This window comes from Dermatophagoides farinae, chromosome 7, assembly GCF_024713945.1.
Source record: "Dermatophagoides farinae isolate YC_2012a chromosome 7, ASM2471394v1, whole genome shotgun sequence".
Lineage (NCBI taxonomy): Eukaryota > Metazoa > Arthropoda > Arachnida > Sarcoptiformes > Pyroglyphidae > Dermatophagoides > Dermatophagoides farinae.
Window position 1 is genome coordinate 2,757,085 of NC_134683.1, and position 19,946 is coordinate 2,777,030.

Sequence of the window (19,946 nt, forward strand, 5' to 3'; positions counted from 1 at the left end):
GATTATAAAGAATTTGTGTATCAATCAATCAATCGATAAGAAATATTGTAGTTGCAGAAATTTTTATTTTAATTTTCAATTTTTTTTTGTTTTTATACAAGAAATTAATATTGCTAACAAAATTTTCGTTGCCGCCGTTTTGATTGATTGAAACCAATTGATAATATCCATATTTCCTTTTGTCCAATTTGTTCTTATTGTTGTTGTTGTTGTTGTTTTTTTTTACTATAATATAGGTGGTGTATTCTGTAATGAATCTGTATGTGTGTGTGTGTGTGTGTGTGCAGGTTTTTTTTTCGTTGAAAAATAAAGTGAAAAATAGTAAAATGATCGGAAAAAAAATAATTTGAAATTAAATTGATGATGATGATCAATTGAACAATGAATCAATGTGTACCGATGTGTGTAGTGATGATGAAAATGATGATCATTGATGAGACAATAAAATCGTTGTCGTGGTTGTATCACATAATATAATTATTTTAAAATCAGAAAGAGATAATGAAAAACGGTTTTTAAACTGTGTATCTGTCTGTGTGTGTGTGTGTGTGTTTGTGTGTCCAGAATTCAAATTCAGAATAAAAAATCCAAAAAAAAAACTAGTGAGACTCAACAGAAAGATAATGGATGGATGAGCTAAATTGGAATAAAAGCTTTTTTTTTGACAAATTTTTTTTCGGTTGATTACAATCTATATATAGATTTTCAATATTTTCATTCAAACCGTATGATATTTACAATACTAAAAAAAAAAAAATCATTTGGTTCGATGATTATACAATGTGACAATTTTTATATTTATAAAATAAAAAATAAACAAATGAAAATTGGTGGTTGAAGTATTAGTAGTATTAGTAAAAAAAAAATCTGATATGGAACATAACTACATTGGCTTATCCATTTCATCATATGAAATTTCTTTTTGTATATTTTCAGTAGAAAAAAACTGCTGCTGCTGTTGTTGTTGTTGTTGTTGTTGGTCAAACTGATTGAATAAAAAAAAATATATAAATAATCATCAGGTATTATAAAGAAATATATCAAAAAAAAAAAAAAAATGGGTTACCGTGTTTGGGTGTGTTTGTGTGGGTGTGGGTGTAACGAAAACGAATTTGATAAATGTTTGACAGGAACAATTATTCAGGTGAAAACAAAACAAAAAAAAAATATTGAAATGATAATGGGATGAGAATCAGAATTTTTTTTCTCGTCAAATAAAATAAAAGGACACAAATGATAATTTTAGCCTGTCATGTTTTGTTTTTTATGTGATTTTTCTGGTTTGATGATGATCATACGATGATGATGATGATGATGTTGTTGTTGTTGTTATTGATTCTTTCGAAGTAACCATTGACTGGGAATATACCTCGAATATTGAATATCAGAATATTTGTAGCTCAATTTTGTTTAAATTATAATTTGTATTGTATAATTAAAAATAAAAAAATTTTTTTTTCTTACACATCCAAATTGTTTCCATTTCGGATGATTTTCATCTCTCTCATTAGACATAGGTGTATATAACATGTTTGTGTGTGTGTGTGTGTCTTTGTATGTGTATATGTTGTGTGTGCATGTTATACGGAGTGAACATTTTTTTTTAATTTTCAGATAATAATTATAATAAAAAAAAATAAACAAGAAAAAAAAGAAATTCTTGAAAAAAATGAAAACATTTTGAAACAACAAATGGCAACGAAAACGACTTGTAAAGATTGAAAGTAGCGAAGATATCTGAAAGGAAAGGGAAAAATAGGATTGATTGAAAACGATAATTGGTAAGTGTTGTTGTGTAATGTGATTTTTTTTTGTTCAAACTTTTTTTTTCATTTAGGCTATGTTTCTTGTTGTCTCTGTGTATTGTTTTTTGTTTGATGATTGTATGTATGTAATGTGATGTTTATTAGGCACCAAAAATGGGTTCAATCATTTGACTATATATTCATGAGGTGATAATCGTTCTGAATCGATGATAATGATGATGATCATGATCATAAGAAAAAAATTTGGACGCCTGTTCTGAACTGTTTGATGACTTATGAGAATCGAATGGCAATGATGATCATTTCATGACAATGATGAAAATTGTTGAGAAATTAAAAAAAAATCGTAGATGATCAAGAAAAATATAGAATCAATCATCATCATAATTTATAAATTGTTTTGGGCATTCCTTGTATGTGTGTATTATTATATGGTTGTTGATTCAGTTTGTAAAAAATAAAAATAATAAATACTTGACATTCGCAATTATAATATAGAACAGAAGGAAAAAAAATCATCATTCAACATAAACATCATCATCATTATCATAGCGATCTTTAGCAATTTGACAGAAGTGAAAAGTTAAAAAAATCATCATATTCGTGGCATTCCACACAATCATTGATGAAAAATAGACGAGAACATTAAGAACGAGAAATTTGAGTTGTTTCTGATGAAATAAAAAAAAATTGACTTGTGAGCGCGGCGGGTCGAATGTTGCTTTAAGTGTATATTTTTGATGTAAATGAACAAAACCAAATGACACATTTTTTTTTGTTTTGAAAAATTATCATCATAGTCAGATGCCGAAACGGAAACATTCGAATTGCTCATCGATTTTGTTGCGACTGTTGTTGTTGTGATGGTGGTGGATGATTAAACATTTGACGATTTGAAAATTGCCCTTGTCCACCAGCGCCACCTCTGTTGATTTGATTTCCACCTCCAGTATTAGCATTTTGATGATTAAAATTCGAGCGATTACGCGGACCGCCACCGATTTGATTCATTTGTGCACCACCAACACTTCCGGGATTCCCTGACATATGACCACCTCTTGGTCCAGAACCGCTTCCACTTTGCAATGGGTTTGTTTGAATATTAGGATTTCGCACATTTGACGAACTGTTTCGTTCACGATTGCGATCATAATTGCTACTTCCAGTGTTGGCAGCATTTTTGCCTTGCTTCTTTTCAACGTTATATCGATGGTTTTCATGGTAAATAGGCTAAATAAAATCAACAATCATAAATTGATAATGGGTTTTATTATCAAAAAAGCACTAACCTTTTGGGCAATAATTTTATCGACAACTTGTGGATCTTCAAATGTTATGAAACCATAGTTTCGATTTTTGCCTAAATTCGTTATTTTTTGTCGATTGATTCGAACGTCAACAATTTTTCCAAATTTTCCGAAAATAGTGTGCACGATTTCTTCGCTAATATCGGGCAATAAATTTCCAAGGAACAATTGATTTTCATCGGGATATTTTTTAACATTACTGCTGTTGGCAATGTTAATGCTACTATTGAGCATAGAAGAACCACCAAAATGATCAACACCATCAGCTGAATCAGAATCATTGTTCTTGCCACTTTCCCGGGAATCATTCCGACGATTGAAAGATTTTTTAGAGAAACGATGATCACGTTCACGTTGTTGATTCAATGGAGCTGTAGATTGTTGATGTTGAGCCGAAGAAGCAGTAACAGCGAATGGCGGCTTTGGAACAACTGAACCACCACTGCCGACATTTCCCATGTTACTTACGTTGGCACCAGCAACAATACCGGTAGCTATTGAATTTTCACCAGTAGATGGTGAAGGCAACGGAAAATTTGTAGAGACATTACCAACATTAGTAGGAGCATCAGTTGGATTTTTCGACACAGAAGTTTGACCAATCGATGCAGGAACAACGACAGCAGCAGCAGTCATTGATGGTTGATGAGTTGAACCACGACCCAAAATACCAGCATAAGTTTTCGGTTCATTCGTTGTCGATGAAAAAACACTAGTTTTAGGAATTTCATCCAAATTATTATTATTCTCATTTTGTTCCTGTTGTTCAGGTTTTGATTCAGATTTCACAAGATCTTCATCGTTATGTTTAAGGTTTTCTGTTCCAATAGCAGCAGCAGCCTTATCCGAATTTGTCACCATTTTCATTTGTTGATGAATGGCTTCGTTTGATTCAGGCTGTGGTGGCGTAATTGGTGATCTTGGTTGGGATCCCATTACAGCTTTATCGGTCGGCTGAACAGAAGCCGCTTTAGCTTGATCACCCGGCGTCATCATTTTACCGATATCGATCAATTCAATGTTATTATTATTAGCATTCGAATTGTGACTCAATTGTTGTTGTTTAGCAGATTGAAAATTTTCTTCCTGAGACGAATCGATGACGCCGGGTTCGCTTTTAGAAATTTCTGATGACTGATTCATTTCACGGCCAACAACATTGATTTCAGAAATCAATGATGATGAATCGCCATTTTCCAACATTTGTATATTAGCTTGATGATCACCACACATACCGTCGGCAACATCATCTTGATAGCGAAATATATCATTTCGAACATAGTATTTGTTTGGCGAGTCTGGTGCCAAAACAATTGTCTGATTAAAACGACGTGATGGTTGACGGTTGTTCGATAAATCACCAACAATCTAACGAGAAAAAAAAAACGATATCATAAAGTTATGATTTTTCCCTCATCAATGTAATTTATTAGCTCACCTGAATAACGATACCGTTACCAAGAGTTCTCATACTATCTACTTGACGAACTTTGGTATGACAGTTTAAAAAATTCAATGACATTATCTTATTGTTAATCTGTTTTTGTCCATGATGATAGAATTCGCCACGATTTTTATCCGGTTTATCCAATGTACCATGAATGAATGTTGAATCCTCGCTATAGAATCTATTGATAAAAAAATAAAATAAAATCAACATTTTATGATTAATTTAACCAAAAAAAAAAAAAAAGAAAAAAACGTAAATACAAACCGAAAAAGATGTTGTGGCGCTCGATTCATCATTGTATAATATTGGCGAACAAATTCAATTGCAACAGATTGTGCCGAATATTGTTCTTGAATATCGGCATTATTATTATTATTATTATTGATATTGATATTGATATTATTATTATTGGCAACCGTTTCAACATTATAAGCTGATGAGACAGCCGTTACATTATTATTATTATTATTATTGTTGTTGTTGACCGATTGATTAACAGTGGTCGAATTTTTACCAACAGTGGCTGATTCCATTTCGCTGACCATTATTTTTTTTCAATTATTCACAGTGAAAAAACAATTATTTTAGATTAGATTTTTATCGTTTTTTTATAATTTGAAAAAAGAGTTATGTGTAAGAGAAACGATTGTTTTTTCCAAAGAATTTTTGTTTTCGTTTTCTCATACAGATTGGACAATGATGATTATGTTGTTGTTGTTGTTGGTGATGATGATATAGCAAGTTTATTATTATTATTATTAAATGTTGAAATATCAAAAAAAAAGATTGAAATGAATGAAAAATTATTTCCTATTTCAAGACAAAAAAAATAAGATTTGAGAAAAAAATCAATTTTAGTTAATATGATAATGGACAAATAAATTTTTTCGAAAAATGGAAATATCTGGTAAAGGGACCGAAAAAATCAAAACATTTGAAAAAAAACAGCATGGACACAGTCCATGCAAATGAAAAAAAATACAGAAAAAAATGTTTGTTACCTAAAACAAGACAAGATCAATTGAAACAAAAAAAACAAATTTTGTTTGAAAACGAAGAAACCAGAAAAAAACACTCATTCATGCATTCATACATACAAAAACACAAAACACACACACACACACACCAAAAAAAAAATGATTTAAAGATTGTGATTAAAGAAAAAAAAAATTTACTGTTGTTGCAAATTGAGAAAATCAACAAGAAGAACAACAACAACAACGACGACAACAGCAGAAGAAACCCAAAAAAATGAACCAGAAAAAAAACAAATGAAAAAAATGCCGCACCAAATTTTTTTTTTTTTTTTTTGTTGGCTTTCGAACGTCGAACGTAACACACACACACACACACACTGATGATTGTGAGTGTAAAAAAAAGAGGATAATTTGAGGAGGAGTAAGAGGAGGAGGAGGAGGAGGAACATAAAACATGAGCCAAGAATAAAAATCGAACGAGAAAAAGTATACAACAACAACAACAAAAAATCCTTTTATTTGTGTGTAATCGAAAGAGAGAGAGAGAAAAAAAAATAAGGAGGATGATGATGATGATGATTGAGAGAATATATTAAGATGTTCATGTTGTTTTGGTTATTTCAATATTGAGCATGTGTTTGAGCATGCTCACAATTCACTAAAACATACCGCTTCATATATTGATTCATTCCTGTACATAAAAGACGTGCAAAAAAAAAAAAATTTTATACTTTTTCAAAAATTTTTGTAGTAAATGGCCCAAAACAACATGGATATATATGAAAGAGAAACGATTTAATTTAATATAAATCTTAAAGAGTCAAATGGAACAACATTTGTTTTGTATTTGTAACACCTTGACTTTGTGTTAAAATTAAGATGTTCATTATCATCATCATCATCATCATCATGTTGATGATAAAATGAACGGAACATTGATTATGAAACTAATTAACAAATTAAATTTCACTTAGTAACCGATAACGATCTGGTGCAATTTTTTTCTTTTTTTTAACTCTAAGAATAGGCCAAACTTATTCGAAACATCGATTGCCATATTTGGTGTTTTATTCATTTCCAAAACAAAACAACAAAAAACTGATCAATTTTTTTTCGAATCATTCCTTTTCAGGAACATTTTCATTTTTATTTCATAATAATAATTTCAGTGCATAGGAAGGGAAAAAAAATTCATTGAGATCATCAAAAAGACTTTTCAAGAACTTTTTAACATAAAAAAATTGATTCAATTTACAAAAAAAAATAAATAAAATAAACACACACACAATAACTGGAGATATATTTTGATGTTATTATTATTTCTGTAATGTATAGACAAGATTTTGTGTTTTGCCTAAAACTTTTTCCAATAACAGATTCGGTAATGGTTCATCAATCTCATCATCATCATCGGCACATGCAACCAATTCGATATGATCGGAAAATTTTACACTTTTTTTATTATTCCGTTGTGTTGCCGGTAGTATTTGTGTATCAATCGAATTTGATAATGTTTGTTGTTGTAGATTGACTTGTTGCTGATGATTAGTATTGAACGATGATGATGGTATGATTTGATCATTGAAATTTGTTCGTTGTTCCAACATCATAATCATTGGTATTGTTGTTGTTGTTGGTGATGGTGGCGGCGGTGGTAGATTCGAATAGATTGGATTTGATTGTTTTTGATGTAATCGTTTTAATGTTGTTTCATAATCTGGTGGCCTTTGAAGCCTTGTTGATCGTGGATTAACTGGTATTGGCATATGAACTGTTGTTGTTGTTGTCGTTGTTGAAGATGATGATGATGTCGATGATGTTGTTGTTGTAATGTTTCGATTATGATCAATACTTTGATTAGATGATGGTGGTGGAGAATTTTTCGAGATAAAATTCGTAATTTCAAACATACTAGGTTTTCTACTAATTATTGGCACCGGTGTCGGACCTGAAACGGTAGCTGATTTTAATTTGCCTTTGTCTTGTTGTTGTTGTTGTTGTCCGATGTTGCTTGGTGACGGTAATGTTTTAAGCTGAACATTACAATATATTTTCTCGTTCTTACGATCATCACGTGGACCATCATTATCCATATCATTGTTTTGTTTGTCACATTTCAATATTTCACTTCGTTTTCGATTTAATTCTTCAAGAAATAAATTACGTTTCGGTGGCAATGGTTTCTCTCGGATCGCGCAATCCGATTTAACTATTGCTGTAGTATTAGTTGTAGCTTTCGGTGCAATCTGATTATTTTTTGATGATTCATATTGTTCGTGTTGTACTTTTTTTTCAAATGATGATCGTGATGATGATAAAGGTGGTAGTGGTGGTAACGGAAGTGGAGGTAATGGCTTTTTCGATCCATTTAAAACAGCAGGTGGTTTTACCTTGATTAACAATGGTTTGGATATGAAACCTTGTTCCGCTACAAATGATCGATGTGATTGATGAAATCCTTTAGCATTGATTTGTGCAACAGCCGATGATCGGTGAATATTTTCATCATCTTTACATTTGTTTCCTTCTGCCGTTTCATTGTTGTTGTTGTTGTTGTTGTGATGCAAAATTTCTTCACGAAGATCTGGAAGACTTTGATTTTTTGATTTAAGAAAATTACCAAACATTAATTTCCGTTTGACTTTACATTGACTTTTTGGTGCAATTTTCTTATTATTCAAATTTGATTTCGATAATTTTGAAGAAACTTGTGGTGATCCGAATTCTGCATATCCAGCATCGCTATCTGTATTTTCACGACAACTTTGCCAACCCGTATTTGTAATCGGATCATTGATTTTGGTTTGTGGTTTCTTCTTACGAATGGCTTCCCATTCGCTATAATAATCACTAAATTCTGAATCTGATATCAAAGATACTCTAGATTTATTAGATTTTGTTTGCGATTTAATCATTTGTAAGTTTTCATAGATCAATTGATGATCATAATTTGAAGCTATTGATTTAGTAGCATTATCTTTCATTTTGTTTGCAGCATTTTCGGCCGAAATCGTATCTTTTGTATTTGATTTACGTTTAGATTTTTTCGGTAATGTTGCATAAATTTCTAGTGATGGCCAATGATTTTTACTATCCGATTTGGATTTGACTACGTTCATTGTATTATCATTGGATGCATCTTGTTTATGAGCGCTTATCGATTTGGTTGGATCTTTATTATCACGACTAGATTGTCGACTATGTCGCCCATAGCTACTATCTCGGCTTGATTGTCGACTATGATGTACGGCAGCTTCCATTGCGGCCACTTTTAACAATCGTTTTTCTTCGGTTTCAAGTTCCACTACTCGTTTATGTAAGCTTGCCGATCGCATGACACACATGCTATGTTTCATTTTGGCCGATATTAGTGTTTGATGATTACTGTACGGTATGTCCATGGCTAATCGTGCTTTTGCTGCAGCTGAATCACTTAATGCAGCGGCTGCTCTTAAATCACCTTCACGTTCTTTTTCATGTGATCGTAATAAAAGTATGTCTGCTTCTGAACAAAGTTTATCGCATTCATCCATCGTCGGTAAATTATTGACCATTTCAATAAGTTGACTATCATCTTCAGGAATCTGTTTCAAACGGTTATTCAATTTTGATGGTGAAATAGTCGATGGATAACTATCAGAACTAGATAATGAAAACGAATCATAACCTTGATCAGAAGCATTCTTCGCTGTCAAAGTATTACGATGAGAATTTTTCGACATTAATTGTTGACGTTGACTATAATGATATGATGTATCATTTGACGAAGCACTTGAAGCTCGATCACTGCTAGAATTTCCAGAATCTCGTCGTTGCAATGAACAGGTATTCATTTGATTTATCATCATAGATGTGGGCAAAGTGGAACAAATTTTTGAACCACGAACAACAGAATCAAATGATTCAAGACTACTTGAACTATTTCGATTATATTTTTGATTATCATAGATGCTATTATTGATCATTGTTGATAAAGTATTATCTAATTTTAATGAATTTTTCAAAGTTTTTGCTGATGATTTAGATCGTTGTTGAATTTTGATTATATTTTCTACAGTTTTTCTCGATATATAACCATCAGTAGAATCAGCACCTACATCACTGAAATATGAAGTGGTCGAGGTGGCTGATGGTGAATCAGGCACATCGGAATTATAATGTGCAACATTGGGCCGATATAATAATGGATTCGGCTTTTGTTGTTGTTGATGATGATGATTACTATGATGACTAACCGTGTCTGATTTCGAATTATTTATGGTTGTTGTTGTATCTGATGATGATTTCGGTTTCGTATATGATGATAATAGATTATGAGGAGGTATTGGAGGTGGTGTTGGTGATTTTCTTGTTGTAATAGAGGTGGGTGGATTGACTATATTACTAGAAGAATTTACGACCAATGATGATGATTCCATTTCATCGACAACAGGTTTTTTAATGACCGTCATTGGTATAATTTCTTTCGAAGCATATGAAGTATTGATAATTTTTGCATTCGGATTTGAATATAATAATAATAATGGTTGAAAATGGCCTTTAATACATTTTTCTACAACTTGTTGCCATCTTGGACCAACAACGCGTACAGTGGCATCATCAAAATAGATCCATTGTGATAGTTTTGTGTTGAATATGTATGTACTATAATGTTTACCATAATATGTAACCAAACCAACTAGATCTAATTGTTGATTATCAAATTGTTGATCATGATGATGATGAAAAGAATTGGTTTCATTTAAATTAAATATCTACATTAAAAAATAGTATGAAAAATAAGTCATTAAAATTTTGATTTTCTTTTGTATTCACAAAATTACTTCATTCAAACGAATATTCGTTCCAATCAATTGATAGACATTTCGAATGAACGATAATGATGGATGATCAGTATCCCATACAAGACCAATGCTTATTATATCTGGTCTATTGAGTAGTCGTTTTTCGATATTCATTTTTGCGCCACACATTTTCTAATGAAAAAAAAACAGAATTGAATAAGTAAATGAAATGATTTTCAATTTGGTGGTCACAATGATTGTCAATGCATGACAGGTATTATTATTATTGACATCAATTCTCAATTCAAAAAACATGAAAAAAATGTACATACCGGACAATTACGAATATCGCCCATTGAATTGACCATTTTAATCAATTGTCCGAAATTCAACATGATTTTATGGCCACTAACATTATCGTCAGCAACATTGTTATGGCCATTATTATTATTATTTTTATTGTTGCCAACAACATTGACAACTACATTATGATTTGATGTCGATGTCAATGTTGATGAAGAAGAGGAAGTAGTAGTAGCAGCCGTACATAATGCCGAGGTAGATATATAATGGACCATTTGTGAAAACATGAATGGATCGGAGGTCGCACCGCATGAATAGCAAATGATCTAGAATTTCATGTCCAACAACAATAATGACAACAACAAAGGCAGCAAATAATCATACACAATACAATAGAACGTCAACGGTAACGGTCAAGTGACATTGTAACGGACAATCATTATTATTAATGGAAAATAACATGGATAAAGTGAAATGAAAAAAAAGAAAAAATATATATAGGCTATCATTAGTTAAAAATGTTCACACACACACACACAAACACTTAATAAATCCTTTTAATATCATCATATATAAAAGATTCATACCTGTTCAAATAGATTCATTGAAAACTTTTCATGAGGTATACAATGTGGTAAACATTTGGATTGTGAATCAAGCTCTTGATTGGTTATATGATAATGTATACGAAATAAGATGTTCTCCTATTGTTGTGTGGTTATTGTTATTCGATGTGAATTGCGTAGGGGAAGAGGATAATTCATATATGAAAGAAATGAGAAAAAAAATGATCATTATTATTATTAGTCATCATAACAACAACTAAGACAACATTTCAGGAAACATTTCGACCCCATGTATGGATTGTTAAGTCGGTGTTATGGTTGAGCAATCATCCCAAACCAAATGTATAAATCTCAACGGCAACAATGAATTGATAATATTGTTATCGTCCAGACAAGACAGACGGTTCGTAGACATTGCCTCATAAAATAATGAATGATTTTATGAATTAGATTCCAGCACTTACAAAACATTCGGCAGCATCATCCATATAGCCAAGTCGAAATCTACGTTGATCACTAAATGCTTGGGCTAATGCAAATCGTAATGAATCTGGTGGTAATGCTGATTCTGTACTACTTTGAAATTGATTGAAAAGTTCCTAGAATTTTTTCGAAAAAAAAAGAAAAATAAATTAGACATGACCAATGAATGATTATAATTGGGAATAGAACGTGCAATCGATGTGTAAAAAAAATTCATGTGGGTGGCCAATAAATTATGTCAAATATAAACACACATCGTTAAATAATGATGATGATGATGATGATCAACAGGTGTGTCATTAGCATTATCATCATTATCGGGACCAAACAAGCGAAGAGTAGGGTCAAGAAAATGAAATAGACATACCTTCAAAGCACAGAAAATACATGAATCACCCATACAGGCATGGCCTTGTAATTCACGAAAACTTCGACGAAATATATCCAGATGCCATAGAACCTGAAATCAAAGTAAACAAAGTAAACAAAACGTTAAATTTATAATATTCAAAAAAAAAAAATTCAGAATCTCTAATAAATCTTTAAAACATTGCAATTAGAATTATGATTCGAATGATGATGAGTCATACGAAAAATAATGTAATGTCTGGTTGTTGTTCGAATTCGAAAGAAAAAAAATAATTGCTTTTTTTCGGATTTCAATTTTTCTTAAATCACAAAATAATTATATCATTTAATCTGATTTACGGATAAATTATGGTACTAAATTAAGCTCATTCTTAATCATTTTTATCATAACAATTAGATTCAATCTAAAGCTTTTTCAAAACTAATTATCATATATAATAAGGAATTGAATGAATAAAAAACAAGCAGCATTTCAAACAAACAAACAAAAAAAATCGCGGTACAAATAAATTTATAAAAAAAAAATATATAAAAATAATGACACACGAAATACAGAAAGAGAGAACATTTTCTTAAAGTGGTCAAACAAGTTCATCTTTAGAGCATCTTTTATAAGATGGGGTAAACATACTGTTGCCAATAGAAGAAGCTGCCATTCATTCATTCATTTATTTTTTTTCCCGATGAAGAATTGATGATGATCGTGTGTGTTCAGATGTTTCTTAGAACACACAAAAAAAAATCAGCTTGACAGCTTGAATATGTATATACACAGATTTAAAATGAAGAAAGAACGGACAATCGACGAGCATCTTCTGTGCTATAGCATCTACTATTTATCATCATCAAATTTATTCGAAAAAAAAAATAAGAATAGACTATTCACATTCATTCTTTCATTATGTCATTTCATTAAAGTTTTGTTTTCCTTCTTTTTTTTGCGTGTGTGTGTGTGTGAGATACTTTAAACGATGACAGGTAAAATAACAATTGCAAAAAGAAATGAAATGAATGAATCATTCTTTGTGAATGGTTTGTTTGTGAATACGAAACAATACAAAACACACACAAACAAAAAACATTTAAAATAAACGAACAAAATGAAAGATAAACGATGATAATAACAACAACAACAACAATAAACACGTCGAACAAACAAACAAACAAACAAATCAAACTAAACAGAAATTTGAATTTGAAGAAGAACAATTGTCAAGAAAAAACAAAACAAAAAAAAATTCACCTGAAAAACATTATTATTATTATTCTATTTCAATGATGACAATGAACTTAAATGGAAAACAATTATATTACGAAAATAAGGAAAAAGAATTTAATATAATCAACAACAGATGATCATCATCATAAAATTGAATTTGAATGAAAATATTGAGTATCAAACACAAAAAAAAGTATATATAAATCAATCAATCATATTGAAATTCGAATGAATTTTGTGTTCGAAAATAAAAAAAAAAAAAAATTTTTTTTGCATCACGCTCACAGATGACGTAATTGTTTGATTTTCGAAAATTATTTTTTTTTCGCCTTTCATCGATCTTCACATCAATATGATTGGATGGAAGAAATTTTTTTTTCTTCGTTTGCTTATATAAACAACAAAAAAAAAATGTAATTAATCTTTGCCGAACGATCTAATTTCATCATCATCATCATCATGATTTGATTTCTTTTACCAACCAATTAATTGTTGCTGGCGTTGTGATATAAGCAAATAAAATGTACTTTTACTCATACAGAACAGCATTTCAAGTGGAAAAAGGTGATGATAATTTTTCATTTTGACACCTTTTTTGGTTGAAACAACTACAACAACAACGAAGATGAGTAAAAAAAAAAATCTGATTAGTTATTTGATTTTCTTTTGTTTTTGGCCGAAACACTAAGATGGAAAAAAATTATTCAAGAATGACCAACCATCAAACATAACTATGATTATTATTATGTTCATCATTTGATAATCAGATCAATCAATCAAAAAAAAAAAGAAAAAATTCAGAACTAGATCTAGAATTAAACCGCACAATGCACACACCCGCAAAACCCATACACACACACACATATTGGTTGTTGAAAAGAAAGAAAAAAAAAATTCCAAAGTTAAACAAGAAAAACAGAAAAAAAAGATTGTAAAAGTGAAAAAAAATCAAGATCAACAAACGCTTGAACATTTCGATTATAATCATTTTGATTAGAAGAAGAAGAAGAAGTAGAAGAATATTTTTTGCAAAACACAACAGGATCAAGATCGAAGAAAAAAAGATTCGAATGTCAAGATAATTCTCATTATTATCATCGTTATTGTTGTTGTATGAAATTGAAAGAAAACAAAAAAAAAAAAACAACGCAACAGGTAAAAGGGCATGTATTATATTTATTGAATGAATGAATGAATCGATGTAATCTAATAATGATGATGATGATGACGAGAATCTCGGGTATAAAAAAGTGAATGAATGATGCTCTATCTTTCTTTTTCTTTTTTTATCGTTTCATTTTGAACAATCAAATCGAATCAAGATGATGATGATGATGATTATGAAGAGGATGAAAAACGACACGCTCTTTTGATCTAAGACAATAGATGAAACGATGTAACAATGGATCAACATAAAAAAAAACATCTACAGCGGCTGTAACATCATCATACACACACACACACAATCAAATCGAACGTTCTGATTTCTCGATCCTTATTCAACAACAACAACAACAACGAAAGAAAGAGAGAAGCAAAACAAAAAAAAATTTGTTCGATAATGATGAAAAAGAAGAGGAGGAGGAGGAGGACGATGACGAGGTCGATGATGATGAACACGGATACGAAATGTATAAGCAACAAGTGTTAAAGCTTAGTTTAACTAGATCAACCGAAATGAATCGAGCTTTTTGCGAAAAGAAGAAGAAGTTAAATGATCAAATTTTACTTTGAAATGAATAAAATATTCAATGTTTAATCATTCGATCGATTCGTAGCTAATCATCATGATCATGATCAACATTATTAACGAAAAATTTTTGTAATTTCAAAAAAAAATAACATACAACCAACAAACTATGAACGTGAAAAAGAGAAAATTGTTATTATTAACCCTCCAACCTCACAGTAGTGGTTCGATCATTCAATGAATAGAAAAATCAATTCTCATCAATGAACACGATGACGATGACGATGTCCAAATGTTAGATGAATGATCAGGATTAGAAAAAAAAAATTTTTTGTGCAGAAAGAACAAACATTTTTGATAAGGTAATCGACTGATTTTTTATCGATAGATCGATCTATCGATTGATTGATTGATTGATTGTCAGTATTAGTTTTTATTTTAATAAGCTGTTGTTGTTGTTGTTTCCTATTTCATCAACATCATGATCATGATCATAATCAAGATTCAAAAAAAAACAACAACAACAACAACAAGTGAATTAATCGATTTTTTGATCAAACTTTTGAAACAATCACTATTTTTTGTTTTGTTTTGTTTTTTTTTCACTCATTGTTGTTGTTGTTGTTTGATTATTTCATTTCGATGATTCTGTAATTTGCCGTTGATTATGTTATTATTATTATTATCATCATCAGCATCGTAGCTGATCTTTGATTTTTTTTTCTTTTTTTTTTTTGGTTTTCGATAATCGGAATAACCTTTTTTTTACTGATCGAATTGTGTAATGGCCTCGAAACTAAATAAAATTGACCTGTAAAAAAAAAATTTTGGCTGAATTATTCAATGTTCATCATAATCATTTGATGATGATGATGATGATGATTATCATCTTGAATGATGATGATGATCCAGTATACGAGATATAAAAACAAGTGTACAGCACACCTTATTATGATACAGGCGAGATACTTTTTTTCTACACACACACACATAGACACACTCATAAATCTTTGAATTTATTTGCTGGTTAATCTCATCATCATCATCAACATCATGTTCGATTTTTTTTATATTTTCCTTCAAGCATCACCTCCCGGTCACTTCGGAATAACAAAAAAAAAAGAAGAAAATCTTTTGGTCAAGACAAAAAAAACAACAACTTATTTTTAGCTCAATTTTTTCTCATCTTCATCAACTTTTATCTTTATTTTATTTTATGGAACACACGATGATGATGATGAACATTATTATAATGGAAAATGATTTTTATTTTTTTTCGACCAAATAGCCATCTCTCTACCGGACATCTATTGGTTGATGATGATGATCATCATCATCATCATTATCATTATGAGATGTGTGGTAAACACAATTTAAATCTTGTTTCAATGAATGAATGAATGAATGAACTATAGTAATGGTCATTTGTATTGTAAAGATGATAATACAAAGAAATTAAAATTAGAAATAAAATAAAAATGAAAATGAAATGAAATGAAAATGTATTAGCCATACGCGAATCAAATTCATTCATGATTTGTTTTTTTTTTCATCATTTCGGTAGAGATTTATTTTGAGCTAACAAACACTTAACCCGCCACAATCAGCCGGGAAAAGTTATTTTTAATTAATTATCAAAACAACAAAAAAAAAACATTGATGATGATGATGAACACACGATTAGAAATTTGACCGAATAAATTCGATTGATGATTTTGGATGATGATCATCATCATCATCGTGCAATGATAATGGTGGCCAAATTTCATTTTCATCATCATCATCATCATTTTCGATGGGAAATGTCAAAATCATTGCGAATCGAATTAGATATGAAAAAAAATGGGAAAAATCCTCATCATAACACCATTTCGACCAAAAATTTGACATGGTCAACACACACTATTATCATCATAAATTTATGTTTTAAGAAAGAAAGAAAAGAAAAAAAATTTCCAATTTCCTCAATCGTGTATTCATTCGTAAAAGGTATTCATTTATGTTTTTCGTGTTGTACATTTAGGAACATTCTCATAACTGTACAAATGAATGAAAATGGAATGAAAATGAAATGAAAAAGTTTCAATTACCAGTTGTCCAGTATAACTCGTTTGTTTTTACATTGAGAAACATGAAACATTGTTTTTTTTATCCAACTATAAAACAAAAAAAAAATAATTGCTTAATGCTGTAAATGTGAATATAAAAAAAAAAATTCATAAATCCACCAAGGATGCTAAGCACGTACAACGAATATATGAAATTGTATATCATTGTAGCAATTATCATTGATGATGATGGTGTTTATTTGTTTGTTTGTGAAATTTTTTTTTGATCCAATTTTTTTTGTTTGGTATCGTACATGCTACAAATGATGTGGGAATATCTGTAAATTGGTGCAAACAAACAAATAAAAATCATCACAATCATCTACGACGTGTTTGTATATTAATGACAAATTACTAATGATAATATTGACACACACACACAGACAGACACAAATGTCGAACACGAAACATAAGACATATAACTGGACAATCTAGATTGAATGATGATTATAATGATCATCATCATCATCATGAATTCTTTGTATTTTATTAAGTCATTTCATAATGAAATTGGCCTCAAAATGGATAATGATGAAACAATGAATGAATGAATGAATGACCAATGGACAAATTGAAACAAAAAAAAAAACAAAAAACAAAACTGAAAAAAAAAGAAACGGGGCACGTCCATTTATTCAAGTTTTTTTTTGTGAATCATCATCATCATTGTAATTATAATGAAATGGAATGGAAAAAAATATGGATCGTTAAAAAAGCAAAACTGTTATATACTGCTATCGATGTGTGTGTGTGTGTGTGTGTTATCATCATCAACACCATTCAACTACCATCATCATCATCATCATTAATAATAAGCTCAATTGAAATAAGAAAAAATTACACATTGATTTTTGTTCCAACCAAAACATCATTCGTTATGCGAAAAAAAAAACTTTGTTTGCTGTCGTTGTTTGGTTGATGGCTATGCAACAATGAAATTAAAATCGATCCATCAACATCATCATTTGAAAACAATAAAAAAAATGCAATAAACAACTACAAAAGATATTTATATTCACAAAATCTCAAGGTTCAATAACATAAATTTTTTTTTTGTTTTGTTTTGCATAAGTGTTAATTGAAAAAAAAATTTTCATGCCATTCCACAATGTTTCGACTATCGAAACAGATCGAAACGTTATTAATAATTTTTTTTTTCAATTTAATTCTCAAAAAAAACCACAATCAAAATCTTACCTGTACAGCACTATTGAGAAAACAATTATTCTGTCCAGGCATATTTAACAATCCTTTATCATGTGAAATGGACATTCGTGATTGTGATCGTATATGATTGGTTGATGATGTTGGTGATATCATATTTGATTCATTATCAATCATTGTTGGTGATGGCATTGTTTTGGCTAAATGTTCCAATTCAGGATGATTATGATTATGATTATGATGATTATTGAAATAATTTTTCATTGATAAATCATTATCCAATACCGGTCCTGGATCATAGATCATTGTTGAATGTATAGTTTCCATTTCCATTTTTTATTTTTATTTTTTTTTTGTTGACAAATGAAAACAAATTATCTGCAAACAATTTACAACAAATCAATTATGGCGCCAAATTATGAATAATAATCATTTTCAATATCACACACACACACAGACACAAACAAACAAACTAAATTGTGAATGGTGTTTGAATATAATTATCGCTTGTTGTTGTTGTCGTTGTTATTGATGATGATGATGATGATGACGATGGCGCCGAAAACAAAATGAAAATCATTCATGCACAAAAAACCGCAATTTAGAAAAAAAATATATAAATGAAAATTGAATGAAACGAATGGGAAAGAAAAAATCAAACATCAAAGAATCAAGAATTGTTGAAATTGAAATTCAACAATATAGTGATGAACGAATGAATGTTGACAACAATGGAGCGAAAAAAAACACACACACACATTCACCATTTAAAGATCGTTGTCAATATGAATTAGAAAATGGAAAAAGAAATACAAATCGGATAGAATAGAACAACAACAAGTGAATCGATCTGGCAACTGCATCCAAACATTTGACTTGTCCACCAATTCAAAATAAAAAACTAATAATGATAAAACTTGAATCAAAAAAAAAAATCGAGTCGATGGCCAAGTTAAGCTCTTTAGAAGCGGGAGGATTTCGCCCAAATGGACATCAATATAACAGAAAAGAGAGAAAAAGAGAAAAAAAAGAGAGACAGGTAAAACCTTGTTCAGCAAGTTGTAGCTTTGTCCATCATCATCATCATCATCATCATTGTCGTGTTGCTGCGACGACCGAATTTTGATTGCAAATGTGGTTGTTGTGAAACAACAGCATATACGAAGCAAAGGCAAAAGGTTAGATGATGGTGGTGGTGGTGGTGATGGTTGTGGTTGGCAAGGTGTATTGAATTTGTATAGAATGGACAAATGGCGCGTCGCACAGGTAAAAAAAACTTGTTATGAGATGGGCCAATTTTTTTTCATATCTTAACAACGTACACAAAAAAAACTTGAGATTTTTTTTTGGTGTGACCAGAAGATTGCGCGGCAATGGCATTGAGAAACCATCTTGTGAGGAGGAGGGAGTGTGAACCAAAAAAAAATGAGATGGACTAATATTTATACTTCTCATCAAGAAGAAGGGGGGAAAGTTTTTCTTGGCAAGTTGTTCAGAAAATATATTCCAATTGATGAAGCAAAAAAAAAAATGGCCCATGCTTTTGCATGCAAGATTCGAATTTTGATATTTCATCCAAAACCTCGAATTCATTCGATTCGTTGTCACACACAAATGTTGCAATGTTCATATGTGAAAGGTAAGGTCAAAGGCTGTGTGTGTGTGTGTGTGTGTGTGTGTGTGTGTGTGTGTGTGTGTGTGTCAAGATACAGAGAGAGATTCTAAAATCTGCTTAATGGTGAATGTGTCGCGTGTCATGT

The 19,946-nt window shown here is 30.5% G+C and overlaps 2 protein-coding genes across 7 annotated transcripts; both read right to left on the reverse strand.

Moving 5' to 3' along the window:
* Positions 1 to 43: 43 nt before the first annotated feature.
* On the reverse strand, positions 44 to 6,071 carry LOC124497305 (uncharacterized). Of its 2 annotated transcripts, XR_012832317.1 has the most exons (6): positions 5,525 to 6,071; positions 4,788 to 5,333; positions 4,512 to 4,701; positions 3,056 to 4,441; positions 1,067 to 2,996; positions 44 to 985 (listed from the first exon to the last, which is right to left on the reverse strand). XR_012832317.1 is itself a non-coding variant. In XM_075732467.1 (5 exons), exons 2-5 carry the CDS (start codon positions 5,066 to 5,068, stop codon positions 2,598 to 2,600), a joined length of 2,256 nt encoding a protein of 751 aa, XP_075588582.1. In that variant the 5' UTR covers positions 5,069 to 5,333; positions 5,525 to 6,071; the 3' UTR covers positions 44 to 2,597. The 2 variants fall into 2 exon arrangements, 1 of the variants encoding a protein (XP_075588582.1); XM_075732467.1 differs by having other exon boundaries at positions 44 to 2,996.
* A 572-nt stretch (positions 6,072 to 6,643) lies between these two features.
* LOC124497290 (ubiquitin specific peptidase echinus) lies at positions 6,644 to 19,080 on the reverse strand. Of its 5 annotated transcripts, none has more exons than XM_047060936.2 (7): positions 18,220 to 19,080; positions 12,004 to 12,096; positions 11,618 to 11,752; positions 11,175 to 11,291; positions 10,617 to 10,913; positions 10,324 to 10,476; positions 6,644 to 10,254 (listed from the first exon to the last, which is right to left on the reverse strand). In XM_047060936.2, exons 1-7 carry the CDS (start codon positions 18,517 to 18,519, stop codon positions 6,817 to 6,819), a joined length of 4,533 nt encoding a protein of 1,510 aa, XP_046916892.2. In that variant the 5' UTR covers positions 18,520 to 19,080; the 3' UTR covers positions 6,644 to 6,816. The 5 variants fall into 5 exon arrangements, with proteins under 5 accessions (XP_046916892.2, XP_075588579.1, XP_075588581.1 ...); XM_075732464.1 differs by lacking the exon at positions 18,220 to 19,080 and adding an exon at positions 14,188 to 14,743; XM_075732466.1 differs by lacking the exon at positions 18,220 to 19,080 and adding an exon at positions 13,249 to 13,471.
* Positions 19,081 to 19,946: the final 866 nt, after the last annotated feature.

Bases quoted from the DNA above. Each gene is read 5' to 3' on its own strand.
- LOC124497305 (XM_075732467.1), bottom strand. From the start codon at position 5,068: ATGGTCAGCGAAATGGAATCAGCCACTGTTGGTAAAAATTCGACCACT. The intron at 4,442-4,511 runs GTGAGCTAATAA...TTTTCTCGTTAG, and splicing joins GTAACGGTATCGTTATTCAG to ATTGTTGGTGATTTATCGAA. The intron at 2,997-3,055 runs GTTAGTGCTTTT...GATTTTATTTAG, and splicing joins ATAAAATTATTGCCCAAAAG to CCTATTTACCATGAAAACCA.
- LOC124497290 (XM_047060936.2), bottom strand. From the start codon at position 18,519: ATGGAAATGGAAACTATACATTCAACAATGATCTATGATCCAGGACCG. The intron at 12,097-18,219 runs GTAAGATTTTGA...CTTTGATTTCAG, and splicing joins TTCTCAATAGTGCTGTACAG to GTTCTATGGCATCTGGATAT. The intron at 10,255-10,323 runs GTAATTTTGTGA...TTTTTAATGTAG, and splicing joins CGAATATTCGTTTGAATGAA to ATATTTAATTTAAATGAAAC.